At 38.3% G+C, this 23,253-nt stretch overlaps 1 protein-coding gene across 1 annotated transcript; it reads right to left on the bottom strand.

Moving 5' to 3' along the window:
• Positions 1-2,748: 2,748 nt before the first annotated feature.
• On the bottom strand, positions 2,749-11,214 carry LOC124151716 (homeobox protein slou-like). The gene is made up of 2 exons (XM_046524312.2): positions 10,500-11,214; positions 2,749-3,887 (listed from the first exon to the last, which is right to left on the bottom strand). The coding sequence occupies exons 1-2, from the start codon at positions 10,957-10,959 to the stop codon at positions 3,319-3,321; spliced, it is 1,029 nt and encodes a 342-aa protein (XP_046380268.1). The 5' UTR covers positions 10,960-11,214; the 3' UTR covers positions 2,749-3,318.
• Positions 11,215-23,253: the final 12,039 nt, after the last annotated feature.

Raw genomic sequence — 23,253 nt, 5'->3', positions numbered from 1 at the left:
GTATGTATATGTATGTATGTGTTTCTATGAATGTGTGTATGTCTGTCTGTATGTGTATATTTGTGTGTGTGTGTCTCTGTGTATGTATGTATGTGTGTCTGTCTATCTGTATGTGTATGTATGTGTTTCTATGACTGTCTGTATGTGTGTGTCTCTGTCTGTATGTGTATGTATGTCTGTCTGTCTATCTGTATGTATGTGTATGACTGTCTGTATGTGTGTATGTCTGTCTGTATGTGTATGTATTTGTGTCTGTCTATCTGTATGTGTATGTGCGTATGTCTGTCTGTCTGTTTGTATGGTTGTCTGAATGTGTGTGTCTGTCTATATGTATGTGTATGTATGTGTGTGTGTCTATCTGTATGTGTATGCCTGTCTGTATGTATGTGTGTGTTATTATTATATTAATTGTTTATGTTAGTATTTACTAGTATATTATTTCAAACCAGAAATGAAGAAGTGCTAAAGCAGTTGCACAGGTTGTATATATAGCGTTAGATTAAACGCCGTGAGTGGAATGCCATGCTGCGCTTCAAGGGGACGGTTAACCCTGCAGGGGCGAGGTGTTAGGTCCGTGTGGTTGGGGAACTGTCACACGTGGGCTGAGTGTTGTAGCCGGCGGATCACGTACAGTCACACGTCTATGTCACGTCGTAATGGACAACTAATTTGCCGTGTGTTCCAGTACGTGATTATCGACTGCAGTTTATCAGTCGCCTAAAGCATATGGATGGGTTTGTTTTACCAACATTATCTAGGTGATATCATAATGACACTCGATGTATGTGACATCCACACACACACTACATTGTCCCGTGAAGATCCGGGTTAGATGCACTCTTTACCAACCCATGCTTGCCGTAAGCGACTAACGGGATCGGGTGGTCAATCTCGCTGACTTGGTTGATTCATGTCATCGCATCTTAATTGCGTATATCGATGTTCGTGATGTCAATCACAAGATTGTCTGATGACTTGATTATTCTAAAAATCCTATCGCATAGACAGTATATTACCGAGGGCGTTAAACAACAAAGCAGTTGCTGTTGTGTGTGACACATACAAAATATAGAAAAGGTAGAAATGTTAGTATGTTTTAAAGATTGTGATCAATGTGTGACGTCGTTATAGATAATAACGTGCTGTAACACTTGTCCTGAGTTGCTGAAGTGGATTATTACAAATCGAATATTTGAAGATAATATCAATGTATTTTGATAAAATGCCATCAAAAGTCACCATTTCTCCAATTTCATATATATATATATATATATATATATATATATATATATATATATATATATATATATATATATATATATATATTTAACACATACGTGTACCGTGCCTGTTGCAGATAATGTCCATTAATATACATTATGTTTTGGTTTCATACATTTTGTCCGTCTTATTCCTCTTTAAGAATCGTCGAAAGTTGGCATATTTTCTCCATGAGTTATTTTGTTTATAGCGAAATATAATATGAGCCTCATAAAAATATCGGATTCCCTAGAAAACAACGTTGTATTTTATTTTTTAAAGTAACCCTGAATCCGAAGAGAAAATAATCAATTCGTTGTGGCTCACATATTTCCTTGGAGCATTAGAGTTCTCGGGGCATGAGTTCTGTATGACTAGAATAGTTATCTAAACTGTCGAGCAAAAGAAAGCTTGAAAATTGGATTTTATCCCAAAAAATACAAACGTTCTCAACACGTAAATAGGATGAACACAGTACACGACAAACTCAAGGTCCAAGACACAACCACGATGCCCGTGTCAAACACAGGACCATCGAATAACTATTTCTTATTAGTTTCATTTTAGTCACCATCAAACGTGGATGTATATTGGGTTTTTCGTCCAGAGGTTTAGTTATACAGCTAGTTAATTTAGATATGTTGTAACCATAACTCAATCAACGGTATCGTTGCTCCAACTCATGCTGTTTTGCAATTTTCAACCCTATTTTTCTCGTATCGGTGTCGAAACGTTTTGTTCACATACTACGCAATTAAACGAAGTATCGAGTATTATATAACGAACACGCTTATAACGAACTGAGGGATATAACGAACTGTTTTAATGTCCCGGCCATTTGCTGAAGATATGCTGAATATATGCTTACAACGAACTTCGTTTGTAACGAACCAAAATTAGCAATCCCTTTTAGTTCGTTATAACCGTAGTATACTGTATATTACATAAACAAGACTTCCAAACACATTTACAGCATCCAAAGTTTTCTATTCACATGAATATCTTTGCTACTCCTGAAGGTGTTAAACTAAAATAAAATTGGTCCTATCTGGGTTTTTCAGCGGTTTAACTGAAAACACCCTCGATTATCCAGTGTATTTGTATCCCCAATCTAGTATGATAAATCCCGGGGCTAAAGGGTGCGATTATCACGTGTATTGTATCCCCAATCTAGTATGATAAATCCCGGGGCTAAAGGGTTCGATTATCAAGTGTATTGTATCCCCAATCTAGTATGATAAATCCCGGGCTAACGGGTTTGTTAGTGATAAGAGATATATAGATGGTGACGTCACTTTCGAAAGGAGCAATCACGGAGAATGGACCGGGTTAGGGTATTTGTCGTAATACAGGGGTAAGATACACTGAATAATCGAGGGTGAACTGAAAAATAAGGTCATTAATTGGCAAAGGTTATGAATAAATTAAAAGCACTGCGATCCAAAACAAAACATAAGTCATATATTGTATTCATTATTTTTTCAGCACTATTTATTTTTGCACCTTTGATGTATATATATATATGTATATATATATGTATATATATATATATACAGATATATATATATATATATATATACATCTAATTTCACCACAGCCATATATGTACAGAAGAATAGTTATGAATGAGGTCACTTCGTCGTCAGTAACAACCTAACCACGTCCCCAGGGCGGACATCTGTGCCAGAATCATCTTCCATCATTGCACCTGCAGCAGCATCTCCGTCGAAACTGACAACGACGAACAATGTGGACACGGTGTCTCAATGACGGCTATATGGCAACGGACCGAAGTCTTCCTTTTCTGTTGTTCTGACTCGTGTTTCTGGCAATTGTGTTCCTGGGAGAGGTGTCTATTGGCACAGTTCAATATAAGAGTATGTAGGACTCTCCAGCACTATTTCTTCCCGATGACGTCATTTATGACGTCAATAAATTAGGTGTGACGTCATATCCGTTTATGATGTCATTCTGAGACAGGACGTCTACCACGAGTGGTAATACATTTCACGTCATTCTGACGCAAACTTTTCACCATGTCGTATAACGTGATTCGTATCACGTGGTTTGGCTAAAGTAGGGGTAGTATATCGAATGCGCCTGTCCGGGATATGACGCGTGCGCTCTGAATAGTCCAAGATGCCCTAATATATTGTGATTTGGGAGGTATGGATGGAGGCCTTGGCCGTACAACATGCTGGCAGAGTAAGGTGACGAAAAAGTGCTCATACTTCCAGATGAGGGAGGAATTGTAGGACTGTTCACATCCAAACCTGGGTTCTGCTTCTTCCATTTTGTTCTTCTGTTCTGGAACCAGATTTTGACCTGAGTTTCAGTGAGGTTCAAGGACAGGGCCAAGTTGAGTCGCTCGCACACTGACAGATAGCGAGTCGTTTTGAACTTGTTTTCCAGGGCCACCAATTGTTCATAAGTGAAGGCTGTTCGCGCCCGTCTTGGTTTCCCTGCCTTTCCACCGTCAGATGACGACGACTTATTACGACGTCTTTCTCGGTCCTTATCGTCATTATCATCGTCGTCATCACATTTGTCATCACCGTCCATGATGTCGTTGTCGTCAGAGTCGCCGCCATGGTCACGTGACAAGAGATCATCGTCGTGAGGTGAACCTGGAAAGTGAGAATACGGACTTAAACAATATTCACAGCCAATTTCAACATCTGTAAACGATCAAGATTCAGATATAGAAATTTGTTAGCGCCAAAAACACATATGTATTTTGTCCTGATGGCATGTATTCAATAAATACTCGTCGGTGTTATTTTTCTTCTTTTAAAATAGTTTTATTGACGACTCGGTAGAGATGTGAAACACATTTTGGAGCAACGAATCAAATAATGTACCAATTGGAACTCTCAAGACACAGAGTAAAACCTCGTTTTCCCGGACAACTTTAGAGCGAACACCGTTAGTAAAGAGCCCCTGCTTTCGATAACTGCTAAAAATGCTACATAAAAATTATAACACAAAGGCCAGTAACAAAGTTTCGTCAATCTGGAAATTCGTCGTTCCGGACGATTTCGCTTGGGACGGTAACATCCGATTAACGGGGTTTGCCTGCGTTCCGGTTGAATGCCCCAGTCGTAATAGATGTTTTAGGTGAGGTGAAATTGGGTTTAACGTCGCGTCCAAGATTATTGCACTTATATAGCGACGTGCATGCACGTGTATGTGTGTGTGGCTGCTTGTACTAGTCCGGACTGATGCCGATTTATAGTGCTAGCTCACTGAGATACCATGCCGCAGTTTAACATGAATACCCCACTCAGACACAGTATACTGACTCCGAGCCGACCAGTCCTTGTTTTAGCCCCTTAATGCCGAGCGCCAGACAGGGTAACAACAAGTACAATCTTTTAACGTCTTTTTGTATGACGCGGCCCGGGATCGAACCCTGGACCTTCCGCTCTCCGGGCGGAAATAGATGTTTTAAACAAAGCCAACCTTTCTAAAGCGTAGGACACATAACGTGTATGAATAGTATTACATTTAATTAAAATTAAAATAATTCAATTAATTGTATTTTTTTCAAAAGAATCTGCAGTCTTATCAAGGAAACTTGACTTGGTTTAGGTTGATCTAGTTTTTCTTATTTGGTTGCTGAGAGAACTAAACGGTTGCTAGGGATGTGAAAAGTGCTTGTTGTAATCATTTCAGCTTTACAGCGTACCTTACGTTAGTAAGTCTATTTACAGGTTACATTATGTATAACTTGGTAGTGACTGATAGATTTTTTTTAATGTTCTGCATCATTATGATTTGTGTTAGTTTTTGGGGAATATGCAGTTACAATAAAGTTGTTTGTTTAGTATGTGTTTGATGTTATCACAGCAGCGGTAATATATGATTGAGGGATATGGATTTTATTTTCTAGAATTTTCGTTGTATATGAAAACGCTTTTTTCATAAATTTAGCAAAATCTATTTTTTTCGAAAATAGTAACAAATGACTTAACGCACGTGCTGGCTTGAGTGACAGATGCGGATGTAAGGTTCACACCACGAGGTACTGAGATCTTAAAACTCCGTCTGTCTCCGTTAAATGGAAACTTTTGTCCAGCTCGACAAAGTTGAATTTCTGTAGCATTTGGTGAAGTTTCACAAGAAGAGTAAAAGTGAAAATGCAAAAGAACATGTTATTGAAATGATAATAGCTCAGCGAGCCCTTCTGTGGAGGTGTCTGATTGGATAAACCCGCTCCGTCCCACTGTCGCGATCCGCGTTCAATTCATGGCGGCAATATAACAATTTAGCCAACAGATTCAGCATTAGAAACAATTGTCCACGGTGCTGATTCTCTCTGATCCTGGAGTACTTCACGAGCTGCTGACCAAATTAGGACATTGTTCCCCCCGCATATCGGTCTGTTTTCCCCGCATACATATTTGATTTATATGTGTCCGATCACAGGAACAAACACTCATAGCTGTATTGCCTCCTTGCGACATTAGGACTTTCAGCAACGGGAGAGGTTTATCATTGTCAAGTGGCGTCTTGTCTAAAGATGCATAAATACTGGGTCGATCCCGCCGTACCGACTATAGAAGAATAAACGAGCAGACAAAGGGATGATTTAAACATTAAATGCGTCAGCGACGCTTTTCAACCTATCTTAAAGCGCATCTTTAGATCGCCATTCGGCCCAGCTACATTCAGTCTCATGGGACATCATCAATTTCCAATCTTTTCATATCGGGTCAGTCCCCTCCCCCTCACACCACCCCTCACCCCCACCCCCGTCTATTAATCGCTGGAGATGGGAGAAGCCAGTGGAACAGATGTGCTTGCTAATTTCTGCCCTAGTGTCGCGCGACACTAAAATCGCTAATATTTAATTGGCAAATTTCTCAGTTGAACGCTTTCTAGTGGTTGTGATGGAGCCGAGATAGCCTGAGTTGACCCTGCGATTGTGTGTTGGAGTAGAGACCGGTCAAGTCTGATGAAGTCGCTATTATATGAACTGCAAACCGGTTACCCCCATCTCCTCCCCCACCCCCAAGCCCCACCCGCAACTAGCGTCTCTCTCTAACTTTCCATTCATGTTATTCATCCGCGCAATCGAACAACCTCTAGAGTAACTATTTTTACCCTTCTCCAGCCTACACCCCCCCCCCCCCCCCCCCATCACCTCCCCTACCCCTCACCCCCGACAATCAGCTTCCTAACCCGACCCAACGTATCAGCTACGTCAAACGACACGACAGCTCTTAAGCCACTCGTCACAATATATTAAAACCGAAGATCGCCCATAAGTTATTTCACCAGTATAATTCAGTTTCCCTATTATCACCCCACTCTGTTAATTCCAATGTCTTCATACATAATTCATGTTGAGATTAACAAGAATTGTAATATTCTTTTATTTAAAATGTAGGAAAAGTTCACACACAAAAACATCTTTACACCTTTGACAGTACGTGCGGTGGTTTTTTTTAAAACATCGCGATCGGTTGCCTGTTTGAATGCATTTGTCGAAAACATTAAACCTTATAAACTGTTATTTCAGTTCGTACATACGTTTTCTACAGCATATTTTCTGCCCCGCAAAGTTCTCATCGAATAACACTTAACATTCTGCAAGACACAACCAACAGCATAATACCCATTTAAATGCATTTTGATGTAGTTTTTTCTTATTGGCTAACGTAAACAACTCTACATTGTAATGGTATGTTTTCTTGTAATAATCATACGATGCATTAAAATTCCATTTGACGCTGTTCATATGTAGAAGAATAATAGCGCCCCTTTGCATGCAAGATAAATTTTCTTAGCTATCTACGGTTAAGCTACATGCATGGACATTTAAACCAAGACCATGAGAAACAAGGGACGGGGTTAGGCAGAATGGGAGGGGGGGTCTTTTCCTGTTGCATTTGCTAACTTATAATCAATATTTTGACATGGCTCATTTACCAACCATGTTTCCGGAAAGAATGGATTTCAAAATTATTACAGTTAATCGTTTATCCTGTTTTGGGAGCTCCTATGCGAACCATCTCGATGCTGTTGGCTAATGGAGTTTAGCCTTGAACGAACGTGATAGACACACGATCACGTCTAAAAGAGCGAGCTGTCTTCTTGCTTCATATACCGTGTGTTAAAAAGTGGCATTTTCGATTTAAAAACGTGTTATTTCCATGTAAGCTAATTAACCCGCTAGTTTCTTGATGATGCCTGTCGCTTAACTAGTTAACTACTTCCGTGGAGATTCGTTCCTCCCAATGTTTACGCAACATCACCGGCGTTAAGCACACGCGTTATGTTTGAAATTCATACAGGAAATATGAGCTTTTAATTAACATGGTAATTATTGTATGTTTATATAAGAACGCACACATGAACAACACGTGTCGGTAACGCTAAATATCTTCCACTGTCGTAAGCCGAAGTAATAAAAACCACGCATTGAAATGACCCAGTATTTGAGCAGCTAACATCAACTCGCGTATTGCTAAACTGTTTGTATTTCGTAAAATATATGTTATTTTATGGCCCGATTTTCCTTTCCATAAACATCCTGACATAAATGTATGTTATCGAAGGAATGTCAGTTGAAGGTTTAAAAATCGAATTATTCACATATTCCATGGGGGAAAACAATTCCCCCTTTCTACGATTTCTTATTAAATATATATTATTCGTTTTGTAATGTGATAGGCGTATCAAAATAATTCGGCTTAACCTCCAATCGGAATTTGCAGATCGATGACAGCTGACGCAGGAATTGTGAGGCTTTAATTAAAATCTGATCGCCAGTGCGGTTGATTTTTCACTCAATTTGTCGATGGTGTTTACTTCAACATTTAATAAAACGGCAAAAAGTAATTAGAAGTATATCTCAGTTTGACAGGCGAGTACCAGGGGAAGGACGTTTCTTAACATCGATGATACGTAATGCATATGTCAAGTAAATATCATTTCCAAATGTTGCAGTAATTCAATATAAACTCGTATATTAAATATGTTGACGCTTTATGTTATTAAGTAAATATATGTTGCCAATTTCTATTGACCCAGTATGCTCCAGATGGGGAGATATTGTCACAGAGGAAATATCCCATTTTGTCTATTTGAGCGTTCGTCTTTACACTGTGCTCCCTTCTATTACGTGGAACTGTTTATAAAGAATTTATCAAAATTACTATTTGATTCACCAGCAGAATGTGAGAAAAATGTTGTCAAAGATGGTTTACTTTCATTGATTATTAAGTATAGGAATAGTCAATATTGAAAAACACATTTAATGATTATGTAAGTACACTTTCAACTAATCGGTATTACAATCTCAACAAAAACTGCACCGTGACAGTCCATTTATATCACTTATTTTGCGTATTCAGTGACCATGAAATATATTCGACAGCAAAACTGCACCGTGACAGTCAATTTATATCACTTATTCTGCGTATTCAGTGACCATGAAATATATTCGACTGGGTGATTTAAATAGGGTTTTTTTTTCAATTTAGTGTTAATGTTTTTTGTTAAAAGGAGTGGTATTTGATGGCCTTTGTAACGTATGTTTCTGACTTGATGTACTACAATGCCGTCACGGTCAATGTAAAACACGTTTAGGGTAAACAGGTCTCTGTAAAACCAGGAGATGTGTGGAGTTTAGAGTTTAGTGCTATGTAAGTGAACCCAAACATCGATAATGACTCTTGTAATATAACATAACGACTTCTTCAAAGTCCCCCCCGCTGGTACAACGCATTACACGTGCTGTCTAATAACCCCACAAAGTCATTGACCACTGGTCAGGGACACTCAAGACAGCGACAGTGCCTTTAATCTATTAATGAGTTTACCAGATTTGTTGACAGAAGCTCTTACAGGACGCTGCGCGAGTAATACAAATAAATATATAATTACTGAAAAGCTTCTTTCTCTTGATTTTCAGGGGCATGTAACCAGATCTTGTTGTGGTTATGTAGAGTTAGCAGATAGGTGATTTGCCGTGACGAGACATTAGATTTGTGTGTGATGATCTACAGCTAGCCGGGACACACGCTTCTAATCTACCCTCCCCGTGGGAACATTGGTATCCCCGTCGTAGAAATTCTTAGGAATCTGACTTAACTAATTATTATCATTGGGACATGGGTCTCTTACAATACGCGTTGACAGATTAAGTTAAGATGAAATAACCGTGAAAGTATCTTAAATAATTTCGATTTGGAAAAGGCATATTGTGTTCAAGTATATTGCTTTCACATCGACACATAAGAATTAAAGTGTTAAAAAAAGGCTGTATACTGATATAATTGAATTTTTTAAAAGTGGGTTGGTTGTTTTTTCGGCTGAATTTTATCATGTGTTTTTTCGGATTCCGCAAAAAATTCGTTCTGGTGTTGGAAAATGTGGATTTCCATTTAAAACGAACTTGAACCGATTACGTAAAAAGCAGATTGCATAAAGACCCAGATCAAATAAAAAGTAGAAGCGAAGCGTAATGGCTCCAAGTTTGACGACGATAATGACGAATGCAGACGGAGGAGGCAAGAAAGCTTGTATTGGCTCAATAAAATAAATATAAGAATAAATAACCTCAACGTGACACGAAATAAAGATTTATTATGATAAACAAAACATAGAGCAACATGGCAAAACATAACCGGTTTTATGGGTTGGTGAAAATATGTATATGGTATATTTGTGAGGTTTTAATATGAACAAAATACGTGGTCGCAGTATTGATCCGTTTAAATAGAAATTTTCGCCACATTTGTTTGGAAAACTGCAACTGTCGTTCAAAAAATCTACAATGTTTAGTTTATAAGTTGATAATCAAAGAACAGTATCACAAACAAAAAAACAAGTAATTTTAGTATGTATATATTTGTTCGTTTTGACAACAAAATATGCTATGACATATATATAGGTCTGTTCTACAATTTCCTTGATAGAAATGAAATACATTGAATAGAATGCAACACATTTACTTTAAGAAGAAAACGTATGCTATTTTTACGCTCGACTGATACACATTAATCGAATTTAAATAAAAGGTTTTGCATGACTGATATTTCTGAGTAAATAATTATTTTCAAGAGAAAGTCAAAAGAATATAATAATAAAAACGAACTGACAATTTACTCTGTGAGACTGCCTATGGTTATTCTATAACATTGACGAACATGTGCTTCTGTGTAAACAGATACGAAAATAAGAACAAATCAATAAAATGTGTCAACAAAAAAAGCAGATCAATATTTTACCTGAGCTATGTGTGAGGTCATCCAGTTGACTGGGGTCACAGGAGCTCTCGTCCCTCCACGGATGCCACACCCGGGATTTTGTAGTGCCGGTGAATTTGCTGGGGTCGAGAATATCTGCCACCCTAAACGATGTCGTTTGAACTTTCGGCTCATCCGGAGATTCCGCCCTGTGGGGTGAGGGTGTGTGACGTGACCCCCCGGGACTAGGGGTGGGTGTGGGAGTGTCCGACTCTCTCCCCTCCTTGGGAATCTTCTCACTCTCCTCTATATCCGTGTCGGGAAATGTTTCGGAGTGATCGTCATCGGACACCGGGCTGTCTGGGCCGCGGGTATCGGCGAGTCTGTTGACTAAGGTGTCCATCCTGTGTTGATATAACTGTTGCAAAAGACGGACCGAATATTCTCTCAGTCGTTCATACGTTTCACCCTGAGGGCAGGGTACTTCTGTCTGGTTCTGCATACACTCAAATTGAACAAAAACACAAAATAAAATCTGTCATCAGTGGCCTACGTTTGGAAACTAGAGCGTCACTTCAAATTCAAACTACGTCTCGGCTGGGGTATTCTGTCGCTCTGGAACACAACAGACCGGCTAGCTGAGATGAAAGGTAACGACCGAACTAGACGAGTCTTCAAAACAAGCTTTCTGTCTTCACTCCGAGTGCGACCCGTATGCACCTTGCTTGATTGTTATAATGGGATGGCAGTAACAAGTGCTTTCAGCGATCCTAACTTATGCGCATGCGTAGTACCTCCCCTCGCTCGTGCGCTCGCTCCTGTGGGTCGGCGAGCCTAATTGAAAGAGAACTCCTATTAATTCCTCAGAGCGTCGCTAATTGGCTATCGCTTTAATTGATAGCATTAAGTTGGAAATGAGATGAGACTTGGAGCTTGGGCGCGATTAGCTCCAAGTTACTGATGAAGAAGAGCTGACGGTAATTTTACAATAAATTTAGCGGGCGTTGGGAGACGCGATCGACTGCCGCGGAAATGTGTTGACTAGAGTGTGAGGGAGCGAGCTGTTCTATGGCCCTAACTCATAGTCAATAACGAATGATCTATCCGCGATTTTAGAAGGAATTTCTCACACATGCAAAGGATCATTTGAGCGTATAGAGAGGGGAAAATGACAATTTTCATTGTGTGATGGCAATAACTTGCTTCGTTTTAGAAGTTCTAAATTGTTAATACCAAGCTCTTAAGACACGGGGAGATAAAAGTGAAAGTGATGTTGAGAATCGGTCTCAGGAGATGTCATTATGGTTTGACCAGCACGTGGGTAAACTAAGAGAACATTATCCCTCTACCCCCCTCCCCCTCCCCATCTAACGCTACCCCGGGGGTTTGACGAGGAAATCATGTGTCGGGGGATCTGGTCGAGGGCACATGTCCCACGTTCTCGACATAAAGTGAGATCTCAATCAAACTGCCACTTTCAGAAATTCAAGAAATTCCTTGAGTTTAAATTTAAGGGCTTTTTATCTAAGTAATTGAAAGAGCACAGGAGCACGTTTTTTTAAATGTGACATATGTAAAATCAGTCATGTTTGTGATCTTATATATACATATAATTAACAGATTTTCATTTGGATTATTCCAGCTAAATAACGCGAATGTGGCAAGGAATCTACGAAATGTTTCAAATCTCAACTCTGAATCTAACTTGAGGGTGTGATGCTATTTATACTGTCATTTACCCTCAACCACAAAGAACACGTATTTAAACACACACCACACATGAATATAAACATGCATTTGAACACACACACACACACACACACACACACACACACACACACACACATCTGTATATACATAAGAAAAGGGACTGTTTTTATTGCGCCTTTTCAACATCATATTATCGCATTTATTAGTTTTGTCGTTTTATCGTAAATTGCATTGGGTGTCAGTTTTATATTTTTTAAGTGTTAATTATGAACATTCGTTGGTGATATTAACATATTTATTCTCGGAAGGAACCTTTTTTTTTCTTCTCAACTTGGTTTTATGCATGTGTAATATTTGATCAGCGTTGACACATGATCCGGTTTGCACGCGTATCCTCGTGGCGTGATATCGATTAATGCATGAACGTTGTGCAAGTCCCGGATATGAGACTGATTCCTCCGTATGTTGCTTACCTCAATACATAATTAACCAAAACGGGAACGAAATCTACCGATTTCATCGAAATAAAATTTAAGTCATAACAGAAACACGCGAGGACACGTGACTTAAAAGTTACATAATTTTAAGAAAGATGCATTTTATACTCTAAATAATTCTTTCGTTAATTAAAACAAAACATTTAGAAATATCTTTCTGAGAAACATCTTTACCCGATATTCTTTGTAGAAATAACAGAAAATCTCGAAGAAAATATTGATCTGCTAGCGATGGATGAATGACAAAAAACAAGGCCAACGTCTGTGTCAGTTTCGACGTATTTTTAATATGTTGAACACTCGAGTTATATACTTGTCAGTTTGATATGCTTGGCCATTGAGTGTTAAAATCATTTCGAGTTTTTATTGCAGTGTTCTATGGAATTATTAATCAAATGAATGAAATATTAATTAAACATCGACCTAAACTACGTATATCTAGGGAGTTTATTGTATATAAACCCCCCGTTAAATGTAAATTTCATTATCGAGGGATATCCACCCTTCTCGCCAAACAACAGCATGTAATACACTCATTTCAACAAGCACGTATTTCTAAAAGTTCGGGAATATTTAAATAACAATTTAACAAAATAATATTTTTTAAAGTGTCTATCTTGTGTGAGATAGTTCACCTTACGATTGACCTTTCTTTTGTGTCCATTCGAGCCATCAGCCCTTCAAATGCGTATAATGACAAATTATAATGACTTCACCACTCACGAGCTGTTATCGCCTGAATAAGCCTGTCCGACAAGCGTGATGATAAATATTTGGCTATCTTTTCAATTGTTGAAACACAAGTGTCTCCCCGCCGCTCATTACAGTGTGTATTTTCTTATAGACATTGACCGCAGCCGGACTACCCAGGGGAACGCTCACGTGCTATACTGACCACTGGTCAAGCAAACTCAGCGGCAGGAATGGGGCTGTGATTTTACAACACTGGTTATCGAAGGAAAATAGTTGCATTATTTGTCTCAACGAATAAAACGAGTTTAACATTTCGTTTGTATTTTGTTCAATTTTTAAAGTGAAGAATACGAGGACTTCTTACATGAACCATTTTGGCTATTTTCCATTTATACTGAAGCATCTTCGGGGAAAGCTATGCATGAATCTGTTGAATCCTTGAATCCGGCTGATGAACGGAACTCGACGCATGGTGAGAGCTTCACGGTACATTGTTAACACGATATTTTGGAAGTACGCATGTACGAAGATAAATATGCTGCCAAAATATGCTTGACAAAATTCATTATTATTTGTTGTTTAGTTGAAGCTCGAAAACAAAATTAACATCAGCTGCAAATTCTTGGAGTGTTTTCTCTTGTCGCGTTTTTTCATAGCTCCTGTGTCCCTGTGCTTCAACAAAAATGCATTGTTGTAAGAATGCGGCAAGTTGAAAGAACTTTTCCATATGTCGGAAGTAGAAAGAAAATTCCAAACTCCCCAGGCGATTTCTAATATTGCTCTATTGAAACTATTTTAACATCATTACTGAAACGCATAATTTTACATTTGATCGTTGAACTTTTTAACGTACATAAATATATTTTCATAAATACAATGGTTTTTACCATTGTATTCTACAAATAATTTAATAATGCTCTCAAAATATTAACAAACATAAGAACGTATTCTATGTTCATATTTTAACGAGTACAATATAATTTTTGATAATTGCAAATATTTCAAATAATATCAAACAATCAACAATATTTGGCAATAGTTCTTATTTAAGATATCGAAATCGGTATAACAATGTACTTGAAGTAATAAATGTTCATGCTTTACACTTTCCAATAACAGGTATATATACATACGTATGAAAAACATTTAAATATTTCTTTATAACCTAACCATATAATGTCAATCCAGTTACAAGTACAAATAGTTTTAACAGCCGGGTTTACTTTATTAACACTCAGCAATTTGTTATTGATTTACTTCAACAAAATGTAAATTGTATTTCTATTAAAATCTGAGGGTTGCTAGAAATACCAATATTACCGTTACTAATTTGACACTATCAGTACCGTTCAATAATATATGACAGATTGGATTTGACACATATTTGCTCGTACAAGCACCTATCCCACTATCAAGAAAAGTTAAATCGAACGGAACCTGTGGTACTCTAATGAAGACACTTTTACCATGACCGCCCCGCCTTGACGAGCACGAGACACCACGGACAGGTGCCCGCTACCCTTAGGGCCAATTCCCTACCCCCGGGCCGACAGCACGTGGGACCAGCACGAGACACGGACAGCTATCACTACAGCAATATTATCTGTCAGTTTGACCATTTGCGGATGACACCTGTCTCCTAATTTTATCCAAATATCATAACAAACCCTTTATTAAATTCTCACCTGACCAAGCAAGATGATGTCTTATAAGGTTATGCAAAACTACAGCGAAACATGACCGTATGGTGTTATATTTGTGAAAGTTTCGGTGTTAACAAAAGATGTTATACCAGTCTTTAAAGTGAAATAACCGTTTTACTTTTGGGGACCAGGACTTTATATCATCCCGTATGTATGCACAAAACAGTTTCACAATGCTTGCAATTGCAAAAGCAGTGTTATGAATAAAATGCACGATGAAACGTGATGGGAATATGTTTTTATAAGAATTCTGTTGCAGGAATTGTTTTCATAGGAAGAACCAAGAAATTCAATAGTATTTGTGATTATGTACGGCTCTAACACCTCGATTTAAAACCGATTTCCAGAAACTTTTTTTCCGAGAAATACAAGCTATTTACATTTATTTTCTATTTGTTCTTTTTAAAAAGTAATTTAACAATTACACCCTTTCGTTTCTCTGTAGATTCGACTGTGCAGCGAAACCTTTCTGAAATCAGTGTACACTAAATGTGTAGTTCAAAATCGGTTTGATATAACGTACATGGTGTTTAAAGCGCGTTGGGTCAGGATGGTAAACGCATATGTTTGTGGCCTAGGGAATACATCATTAAAGGAATCAAATGCCAATTTTATACGGGTCTTGTTGTAATCTGTACATATTTAAATATAGCTTATAACAGATTACTCACATATTCTTATTCAATTACAAGAGCCGTGAGTGAGTGTGTGAGTGTGTGAGTGGATGAGTGAGTGAGTGAGTGAGTCTAGTGGGTGAGTGAGTGTGTCTTAGACACCAAGAATAGGCTTCAATCAGTGAACCCAGTGGGGAATCAAACCCAGATTCCTGGCCAGAAATGTATACACCCGTGGTTGATGGTGCCTGTTTATGAATCAAACAAGAAATGGTTATTCGATGGTGATATATTTTATACGTGTATCATGGACGCGACCTGCCTGATACAAGTCCTGTGTTTCGGTGACTGTTTCAGCCTGGTAACCTTTTCATCGCGTTTGTAATATTTTGGTAATATACACTTTTCAAGTGAATACTTTTTGTGCCCGGCAGTTCAGGTAACTATTCAAACATATGTCATGCAGTGAGAACTGTGATGCTCCAAGGAACGATTTTAGTTTTTTTCTCTTCAGATTCCCCGTTACTTTAAAAAAATAAAAAAATAAAACTGGACCATGTCTGTAGTGCCAAGTCTCTCACACAAACGAGACCATGAGTTTTCATAATCTCTACATTGCATTGAGAATATAACCCAAGGGCGTCATTCTATCGCAATAAGAATCAATACAGTAAACTCCGGTTATAACGAAAACGGTTATAACGAACTGACGGATATAACGAACTTGCTTTTTAGTCCCGGCTATTTGCTGTAATTATGCTGTATATATGCTTATAACGAACTACGGTTATAACGAATTAAAATTAGTAGTCCCTATGAGTTCGTTATAACCGTAGTTTACTGTAATTGCAATAATACTGTCAGGGTATCGCAATAGTGTTTTTACATCGCAATACCATCCCAATAGTGGATTTGGTCCTTGTAGACACCCATGGCACAACTACAGTTCACCAGGCAGTCTGTAAGATGTTACTGGTGAAAGGTGTTCAAACCAATCTTTGATTAACTACCACTTCCGGAATGTCTTCCTTAAAACTATATACCTTATAGCTTATTTGTGTTTCGTCTAAGAAAACGACTTCCATATTTTGACGATATTTTTGGAAAGTGAAAAATTCCAATAACTCATTACTTTCGAGTGTCCCAGGAAATTGCATGTCAGTACACTGCGATAAATATATTGTTGTTTATCTTTAACTGAAGAATATGACACTAATAGGCAATCCAGAGAAATATCCCAGAATGCCACACACGAGCATCATCATCCCGATATCGCCATGGCTGACAGTTGAGTTGACAAATAACAACATTAGTACTTTCGTTGTTGATAATGAATTTACATTTTGTGCTTTCTTTTTGGACATGATATTCTTGAAGGTGTTTAGACCATCGTACACAAGAGTTATCACTCGGAGAGCCGACATAAGAACGTCTAAAACTAAAAGCGGATACACACCCATGTTTGATGGTGGCTAAAAATGAAACAAAAACAGAAAATGTTTTTTAGATGATGATGTGTTTGATACGGGTATCAAAGTTGTGTTTTGCACCTGAAGTGTGCCTTGTTTCGACTGCGAATGTTTTCAGCCTTGTAACGTTTTAATAACATTTGGGTTTTTTGGTCAAATCCAATCTTAAAGTGTTTATTTTTTTAGCCTTGCAGTTTATATATTGCATATAACGCGGATAAAAAAAAATTGAGAAGAAAAGGAGGCGTGAATTTAATGATTTGGCAATTTGCGTTCAGTAAACCTATGCTTGGCGACCAAGTGGATTGGGTGGTAAGGCCTGGTGACCTGGTTGATAGCGCCATCGGCGTCAATCGTTGCTCAGAATATCAATGAGGACTGTCTAGTCCAGATTCGATTATGCACATGCCTCATTCATATGGCTGGAATATTGCTGACTGTGGCGTTAAACAAACAAACAAACAAATAAAACACACAAATAAAACAAGCAAGGGAGTGTGCAACCCTGCCACCCACCGCGTACGTTTTACTGAAAACTTAAGATTATCATTGTATGATTTGTTTGTTAATATTAATTCAAATTTTGTCCAGACCACGAATCGAATGAGATGGATACGTGTAAATTGGGGTTCAACCGTTTTGTGCAGGGTTTAAGTTAGATCGTCTCGCGTACGACAAGCGTCACTTAATTCAGAGCTTCCTCTTTGAAACCACTGCCAAAAAAACAAAACGGGGAGAACCTAGGTATCGAACCCAACATCAGAGAATCCTTGCAGCGATAAGGGACGCAACTCAGCAAAAGTAATTTAAAGAATTAACATTACAGTTCTTTAAGTTCATATACTTGTGTGAATGCGGGAATAGTATTTTACGAACAAGCTTAATAAGAGTTAAACTATGTAATCGAGTCCAGTAGTACACACGACTCCTATTAAATTATCAAATTAAGTAGATATATCAACGCGTGGTTATTTCCAGATTCCCATGATGCTACGGTTGTCTCGAAGTTGAATGGATCAAAGGAAAGCATGTTCACTTCGATATAAGCAACAGTTCGAGCCATGTAAAGTCATGCTTACAATACCTGAAAAATGTTAGACTAAGTATATTACGCACGGTTTGGGAGGAGGTGGGGACATCAAAACAGACACCAGGGAAAGTTTTTCGGTACACACGAAAGGTTATCATAATAATTTTTAAAGCTGCCTGAGATTTGCTTCGCCATTGAAATAAAACAGAAATACGGGAGTGTCCTGGCATCTGACATAGACGTAATGAGTTACACTGCCTGGAATCATCTTTCTCGCTATTTCACTCACGTTAATTGCACTCGTTGATTTAATTTGATCGCTCGCACGAACACTCATTAAGCCATTGAAGGACCACTCGCGATTAATCGTTACACCATTTTACACAAGTAGCCATCTTATGACATTGAACAGCAGCGGCCTTGAGTGGTGTTGAGTAAGGGCGGATAACTCTCATTTACCAGTCATTACGTATTAAGGATCTTGACACCAAACTGGTTCTTTTGTTTGTGTACGGATTGGTTTAATGTGTAGATGGAACCCAGTTCCAGTTCTGACAGAAAACAGACCATGGCACAATACAGATGCCCTGAGCACCTTGGGTGTATGTGGCAAGGCCCGGGGGTGGCGCGGCGGGGGGTGGGGTCCGGTAGCCCCTCACAGTCTAAGTAATTAACTCCGTAACAAAGCGCGGTTGATGAGCTTGTTATCTTAATAGCCTATTCACTCCGGCGTTTTCAAAGTAATTCACGCAATTTCTCCTTGATTCTCGTGGCATGTCTTGACGAATTGGATTGTCATGGGAGCTAAGAAGAGCCCCCATTGCTGCCAAATGCGAAACGAGGTATGAGATGTTAATTCCGAATGGATAGCGTTATGTTCTCCTGTGTGTCCCCATCCGTGGTCCCTGCCATTATCTTCGACATTGTACACGAAGCTGACATTCCGTCTCCCAACGGCGGAAAATTGACTAGAAGTAGATCGACGCAAACAACGTTGTGTAGATTATTTGTTTAGACTTTTCTGCTAACTCCACAGGATCGGAATGAACGGGAGAAGAATAGCATTCGGAATAAAGAACATTCCGCGAGTTCTCCTAGAATTTGGTAACAACTTTGGCTTTTAGAATCACGACATGCGCTGCGCGTTTAAGCCAGATTGTTCCTGCAGAGTGCGCGAAGAGGTACTTTATTTAACCGTAGTTTTTGCAATATTCCCCGAAACTCTATTAAGTGACGGTGACAGGTGAGCAAATTGTTTGCAAATAAATCCTCTATTTATCACCTTTTCAAAACTTATTGGCTGTGTTATTGGTTGTAGGAAAACAACATGTTCAAGTGCCATGACCTTCGTTGTTCTTGTCTAAAAAAGGACACCATTTTATTTCCTCAGCACCCGCACAGGTGGATAAAAAATGAGTACAACTCCGGTCAAAGTGTTTTTCTCCGGACCAGTGTTCGAACAAGTGACCCTAATTAGTTTTGTAGTTGTTGCTCAGCTATAGGAGAAGCATGAACAACACGATCTCATCAATGTACGATCTTTGTACCCGTCTTTGACACAGCAAATGGCTTCACGGTCTTGTTATGCCGACAGGGTGTCGAGTGCGAAGTGCTGGTTGAACAATGACATTGTATATGTCGCATGAACGATGACAAATGGTTAGGGTTTTTTTCCTCTGTTGTGAATATGTTTCAAGAAACGAAGATCAGAATGTAGCACATCTGCTATTATCATGCACGGACGGAAGCAATAGATTTTGTTTTATACAGTACTGAGACAACGTGCACGGGATTCTTGCTTAAAAAGCAAGTGTGAGATATGAGATCTGTTTCAAAGATGATAACGGCATTCAACCAAAGTTGGTCATTTTGAAGCCAAGACTATTTTCTTAACAGTAGCCCACGTAATGCAATTCTACGGGGATGGGGAGGGGTGGAGGGAGTGCTTTTGGATTATAAACTGTTTTCTAAAATGCCCGAAAAATATTTTGTTCTCAGGCTTATCTCTAAAATTAAATCGCTCATTCGAAATATCTTTAGTATAAAGGTAGGAATAAATTTGTGCAAGAATACTTTTACCGGGATACTAGTATTCGTATATACAGTCAAATACCGTTGTGTCGAACTTTGATGTGTCGAACTTGTCTCGAAGTAAAAGCGTATTCCTTCTTTTTCATCAATTTCGGTTGTGTCGAACCTCGTATAACTCGAAGTATTTACGAAGGTCCCTTAAATTCGTCACAACGGTGTTTGGCTGTGTTAAAATTCTATATTTAATTATCAACGAATATCGAAACTGCTTCTGATTAGTTTGTTACTAACTAGAATCTAAATACCAAATATTAGTACTACTAGTTATTTTCATTTTATACAAAAGACTGACAACTAACAGAATACTCAGCTTTGAAAACTTCTCTTTCGCCGCCGCCACAGAGAGGAATAATCTCCAATTGAAACGGCCTCCAAGTGTTTCATTCTTCAGATCTCGTCTTAAACCTCATCTGTTCCTGATCGTCTTTCAAGATTGAGTCATTCCCTGCGATTGTGTTTTTCAAGCATGCATTGTGCATGGAAAAATGTGCGATATTAGTTGACTATTATTATCATTATCATCATCATCACCATCAAAAGACGTCATACCACAAGACGATAAAAGATGGTACTTGTTGTTACCCTGCCTGGCGCTCGACACTAAGGAAACAAGGATTTGTAGGCGTGGAGCCATTACACAGTGTCTGGGAGGGGTACCCATGTTGAACAGCGGCATGGTATCTCAGTAGGTTAGCACAATAAAACCGGCTTAAGTTCGGACTAGTACAAGCTGCCACGCACACGTGAATACACGTCGCTATGTAAGTCAAACGATTTTGAACGCGAGGTTAAAACCAGTTCAACTTTACCTCTGAAGACGACAACCGTGCATTATTTTCCCTTTTCCACAATATTAAGTTTTAAATGGGTTTTTTTGCAAACATTTTCTCTAAAAAAAGTAAACAATTTGCACTGTTACAGAGTGTAAAAAATAGGAAATTTAGGAAATATCCTTTTTGCATTTTTTTTCTTTTTCCGATTTGTTTTTGCATATGCGTCTACACGTTTTTTACTATTTTTTTTAACGACCATACAATATGTTTAAATTAACGCTCCCTCTTTCATTCACTGACGTAGGACGCCAGTGGGGACGTCACGGTTTAGCGCATCCGCAAGATTCCAAAGTTTCTTATTCCTCTAAGGAGAGGAAAGCAAATGTATTACGCGCTGAAATGACGTCATTGAAACAGAAGCAGGTTTTAGTTGAAAATACGTTGCGCCAGTTTTTTGTCGCGATCTGTCCGCTCTGATCGAGTTTTAACGGACAGATCTGTTCAGATTTCCCATTTGCATGACATCAAATATATACACCTGGAGAGAAAAATTTTAAAAAATGGACATGCGTTGGAAGGAAATATTTATTTTTCTAAACCAAATATTATTCAAATAATTGTTTTGATGATATGTTGATCCTATTTTTTTTTAATCATCGCAGCGGGAAACTGATATCGAATTATTGATATTAACCTTCAGATTGATATCTACAATTTTAGCAGACATGAGAATGTAGGTTAATACTTTGTCTATGAAAACATTATTTTTTTTAAATTGTAATTTGGCGTTTTTTCAACAATTTCTGTAATTGCCATTAAAATCTATGGATAAATTATAATCAGATACTTTTATCTCCCAAATATACCCCTGATGAACGATGACAATAAATTTAAAAACTTGTGAAAATCATACATATGGATTGGGTTCTATCACCTGTATTTTTTCCATTTTCATCATGATTTCATGCATTTTATGTTATGTATATTATATATATATATATATACCATGTTCTTAACTCTGCACCTAGTCTGTCTTACAGACCCTGATACAAATATATATCAAATACAGCCAATGCAAGTCTATAATGTTTGGCAAGTCAGAAAAAGAAGAGAGTCACTGGGCTCCCTTTTATTATATTTTTATTAAGATAACTGTACAACTGTTTTTTCTGTACGATATGTTCATTTCAGAGACTAGTTGTTAGTCTTCTCTGCACCATTTTAATACTCTATTTTTGTACCAGGTCCTTGATTCTTGATTCTCTTGGTTTAGTTTGATCTAGACTTGCTTTGGCTTTCAGTAAAAAATAGTTTTTAAGAATTTATTAATTCCACAGTCACGGCGCTGTACAACGGAGAACGTATACTCAAGTCTTAGTGCGGTAACAGCGCTGGCGCTGCGAAGTTAGCTAACCAGTACAACTTGTGATTGACCATATCCCTGCTGATGTCTTCACAAGTCGCCCGCTATGCCCAGTTTAACGTTTACAGTCTTTGACCAACCGCTTTGTGACTCTAGTTCTAAATGTGTTTATACCCCTGGCCGAAATACCACCACCATGGACATCAAAGTCTCAAACTACATCAGCCACGACGTCCGTAACTACGTAGCGGTGAGCCGTGACACGACGACTGATGACGGTGGGAGATTGGGCAGTTATTCAACATGTTGTTATAGCAGAACGTGATGTATTGGCTCCTTGCACTGGGTCAGAGGTCACCTTGTCGTTTGTAGTTTTTATTGAAAGACCAACACAAACAATTTCATTCGGAGATAAGGATTTAACGTAGAGAACAGGTGAACTTAGTGCCTTTAGCATCTGCACCACTTCTTGTACCCATACACGTGTAAAAAAATACATAACCCGGACAAGGATGAGGATGGGAGGAAAGATGTACAGTTTAACGTAGTCTGTCTCCAAGACCTCAAAGAATAAAATAAGTTCAAAAAGGATTCAATGCATGTACAGAATAATTTGACTAGATTGCCGCAAATCTGAAACTGTTCTGGTCTCCATTCGGATTGTATTTTTTATTTTCTTGATATATATTTGAAGTAGCATAACTTTATTTCTGTGACTACATGTTATTCTAAGTGAAACCACGTTCGTTCGGAAGCACCGCCATGTGAGCAATTAATATATGGAATGTCTCAATTTAATTAAAGGGATAATATTTGATCATATTATGTATGTATATGTACCAATAGGTACTTA

The sequence above is a fragment of the Haliotis rufescens genome, unplaced genomic scaffold, assembly GCF_023055435.1.
Source record: "Haliotis rufescens isolate VD_foot unplaced genomic scaffold, xgHalRufe1.0.p SCAF_64, whole genome shotgun sequence".
In the NCBI taxonomy this organism is placed as follows: domain Eukaryota; kingdom Metazoa; phylum Mollusca; class Gastropoda; order Lepetellida; family Haliotidae; genus Haliotis; species Haliotis rufescens.
Note: the sequence above shows the minus strand (reverse complement) of the source record. Positions and strands in the feature narration are given on the sequence as shown.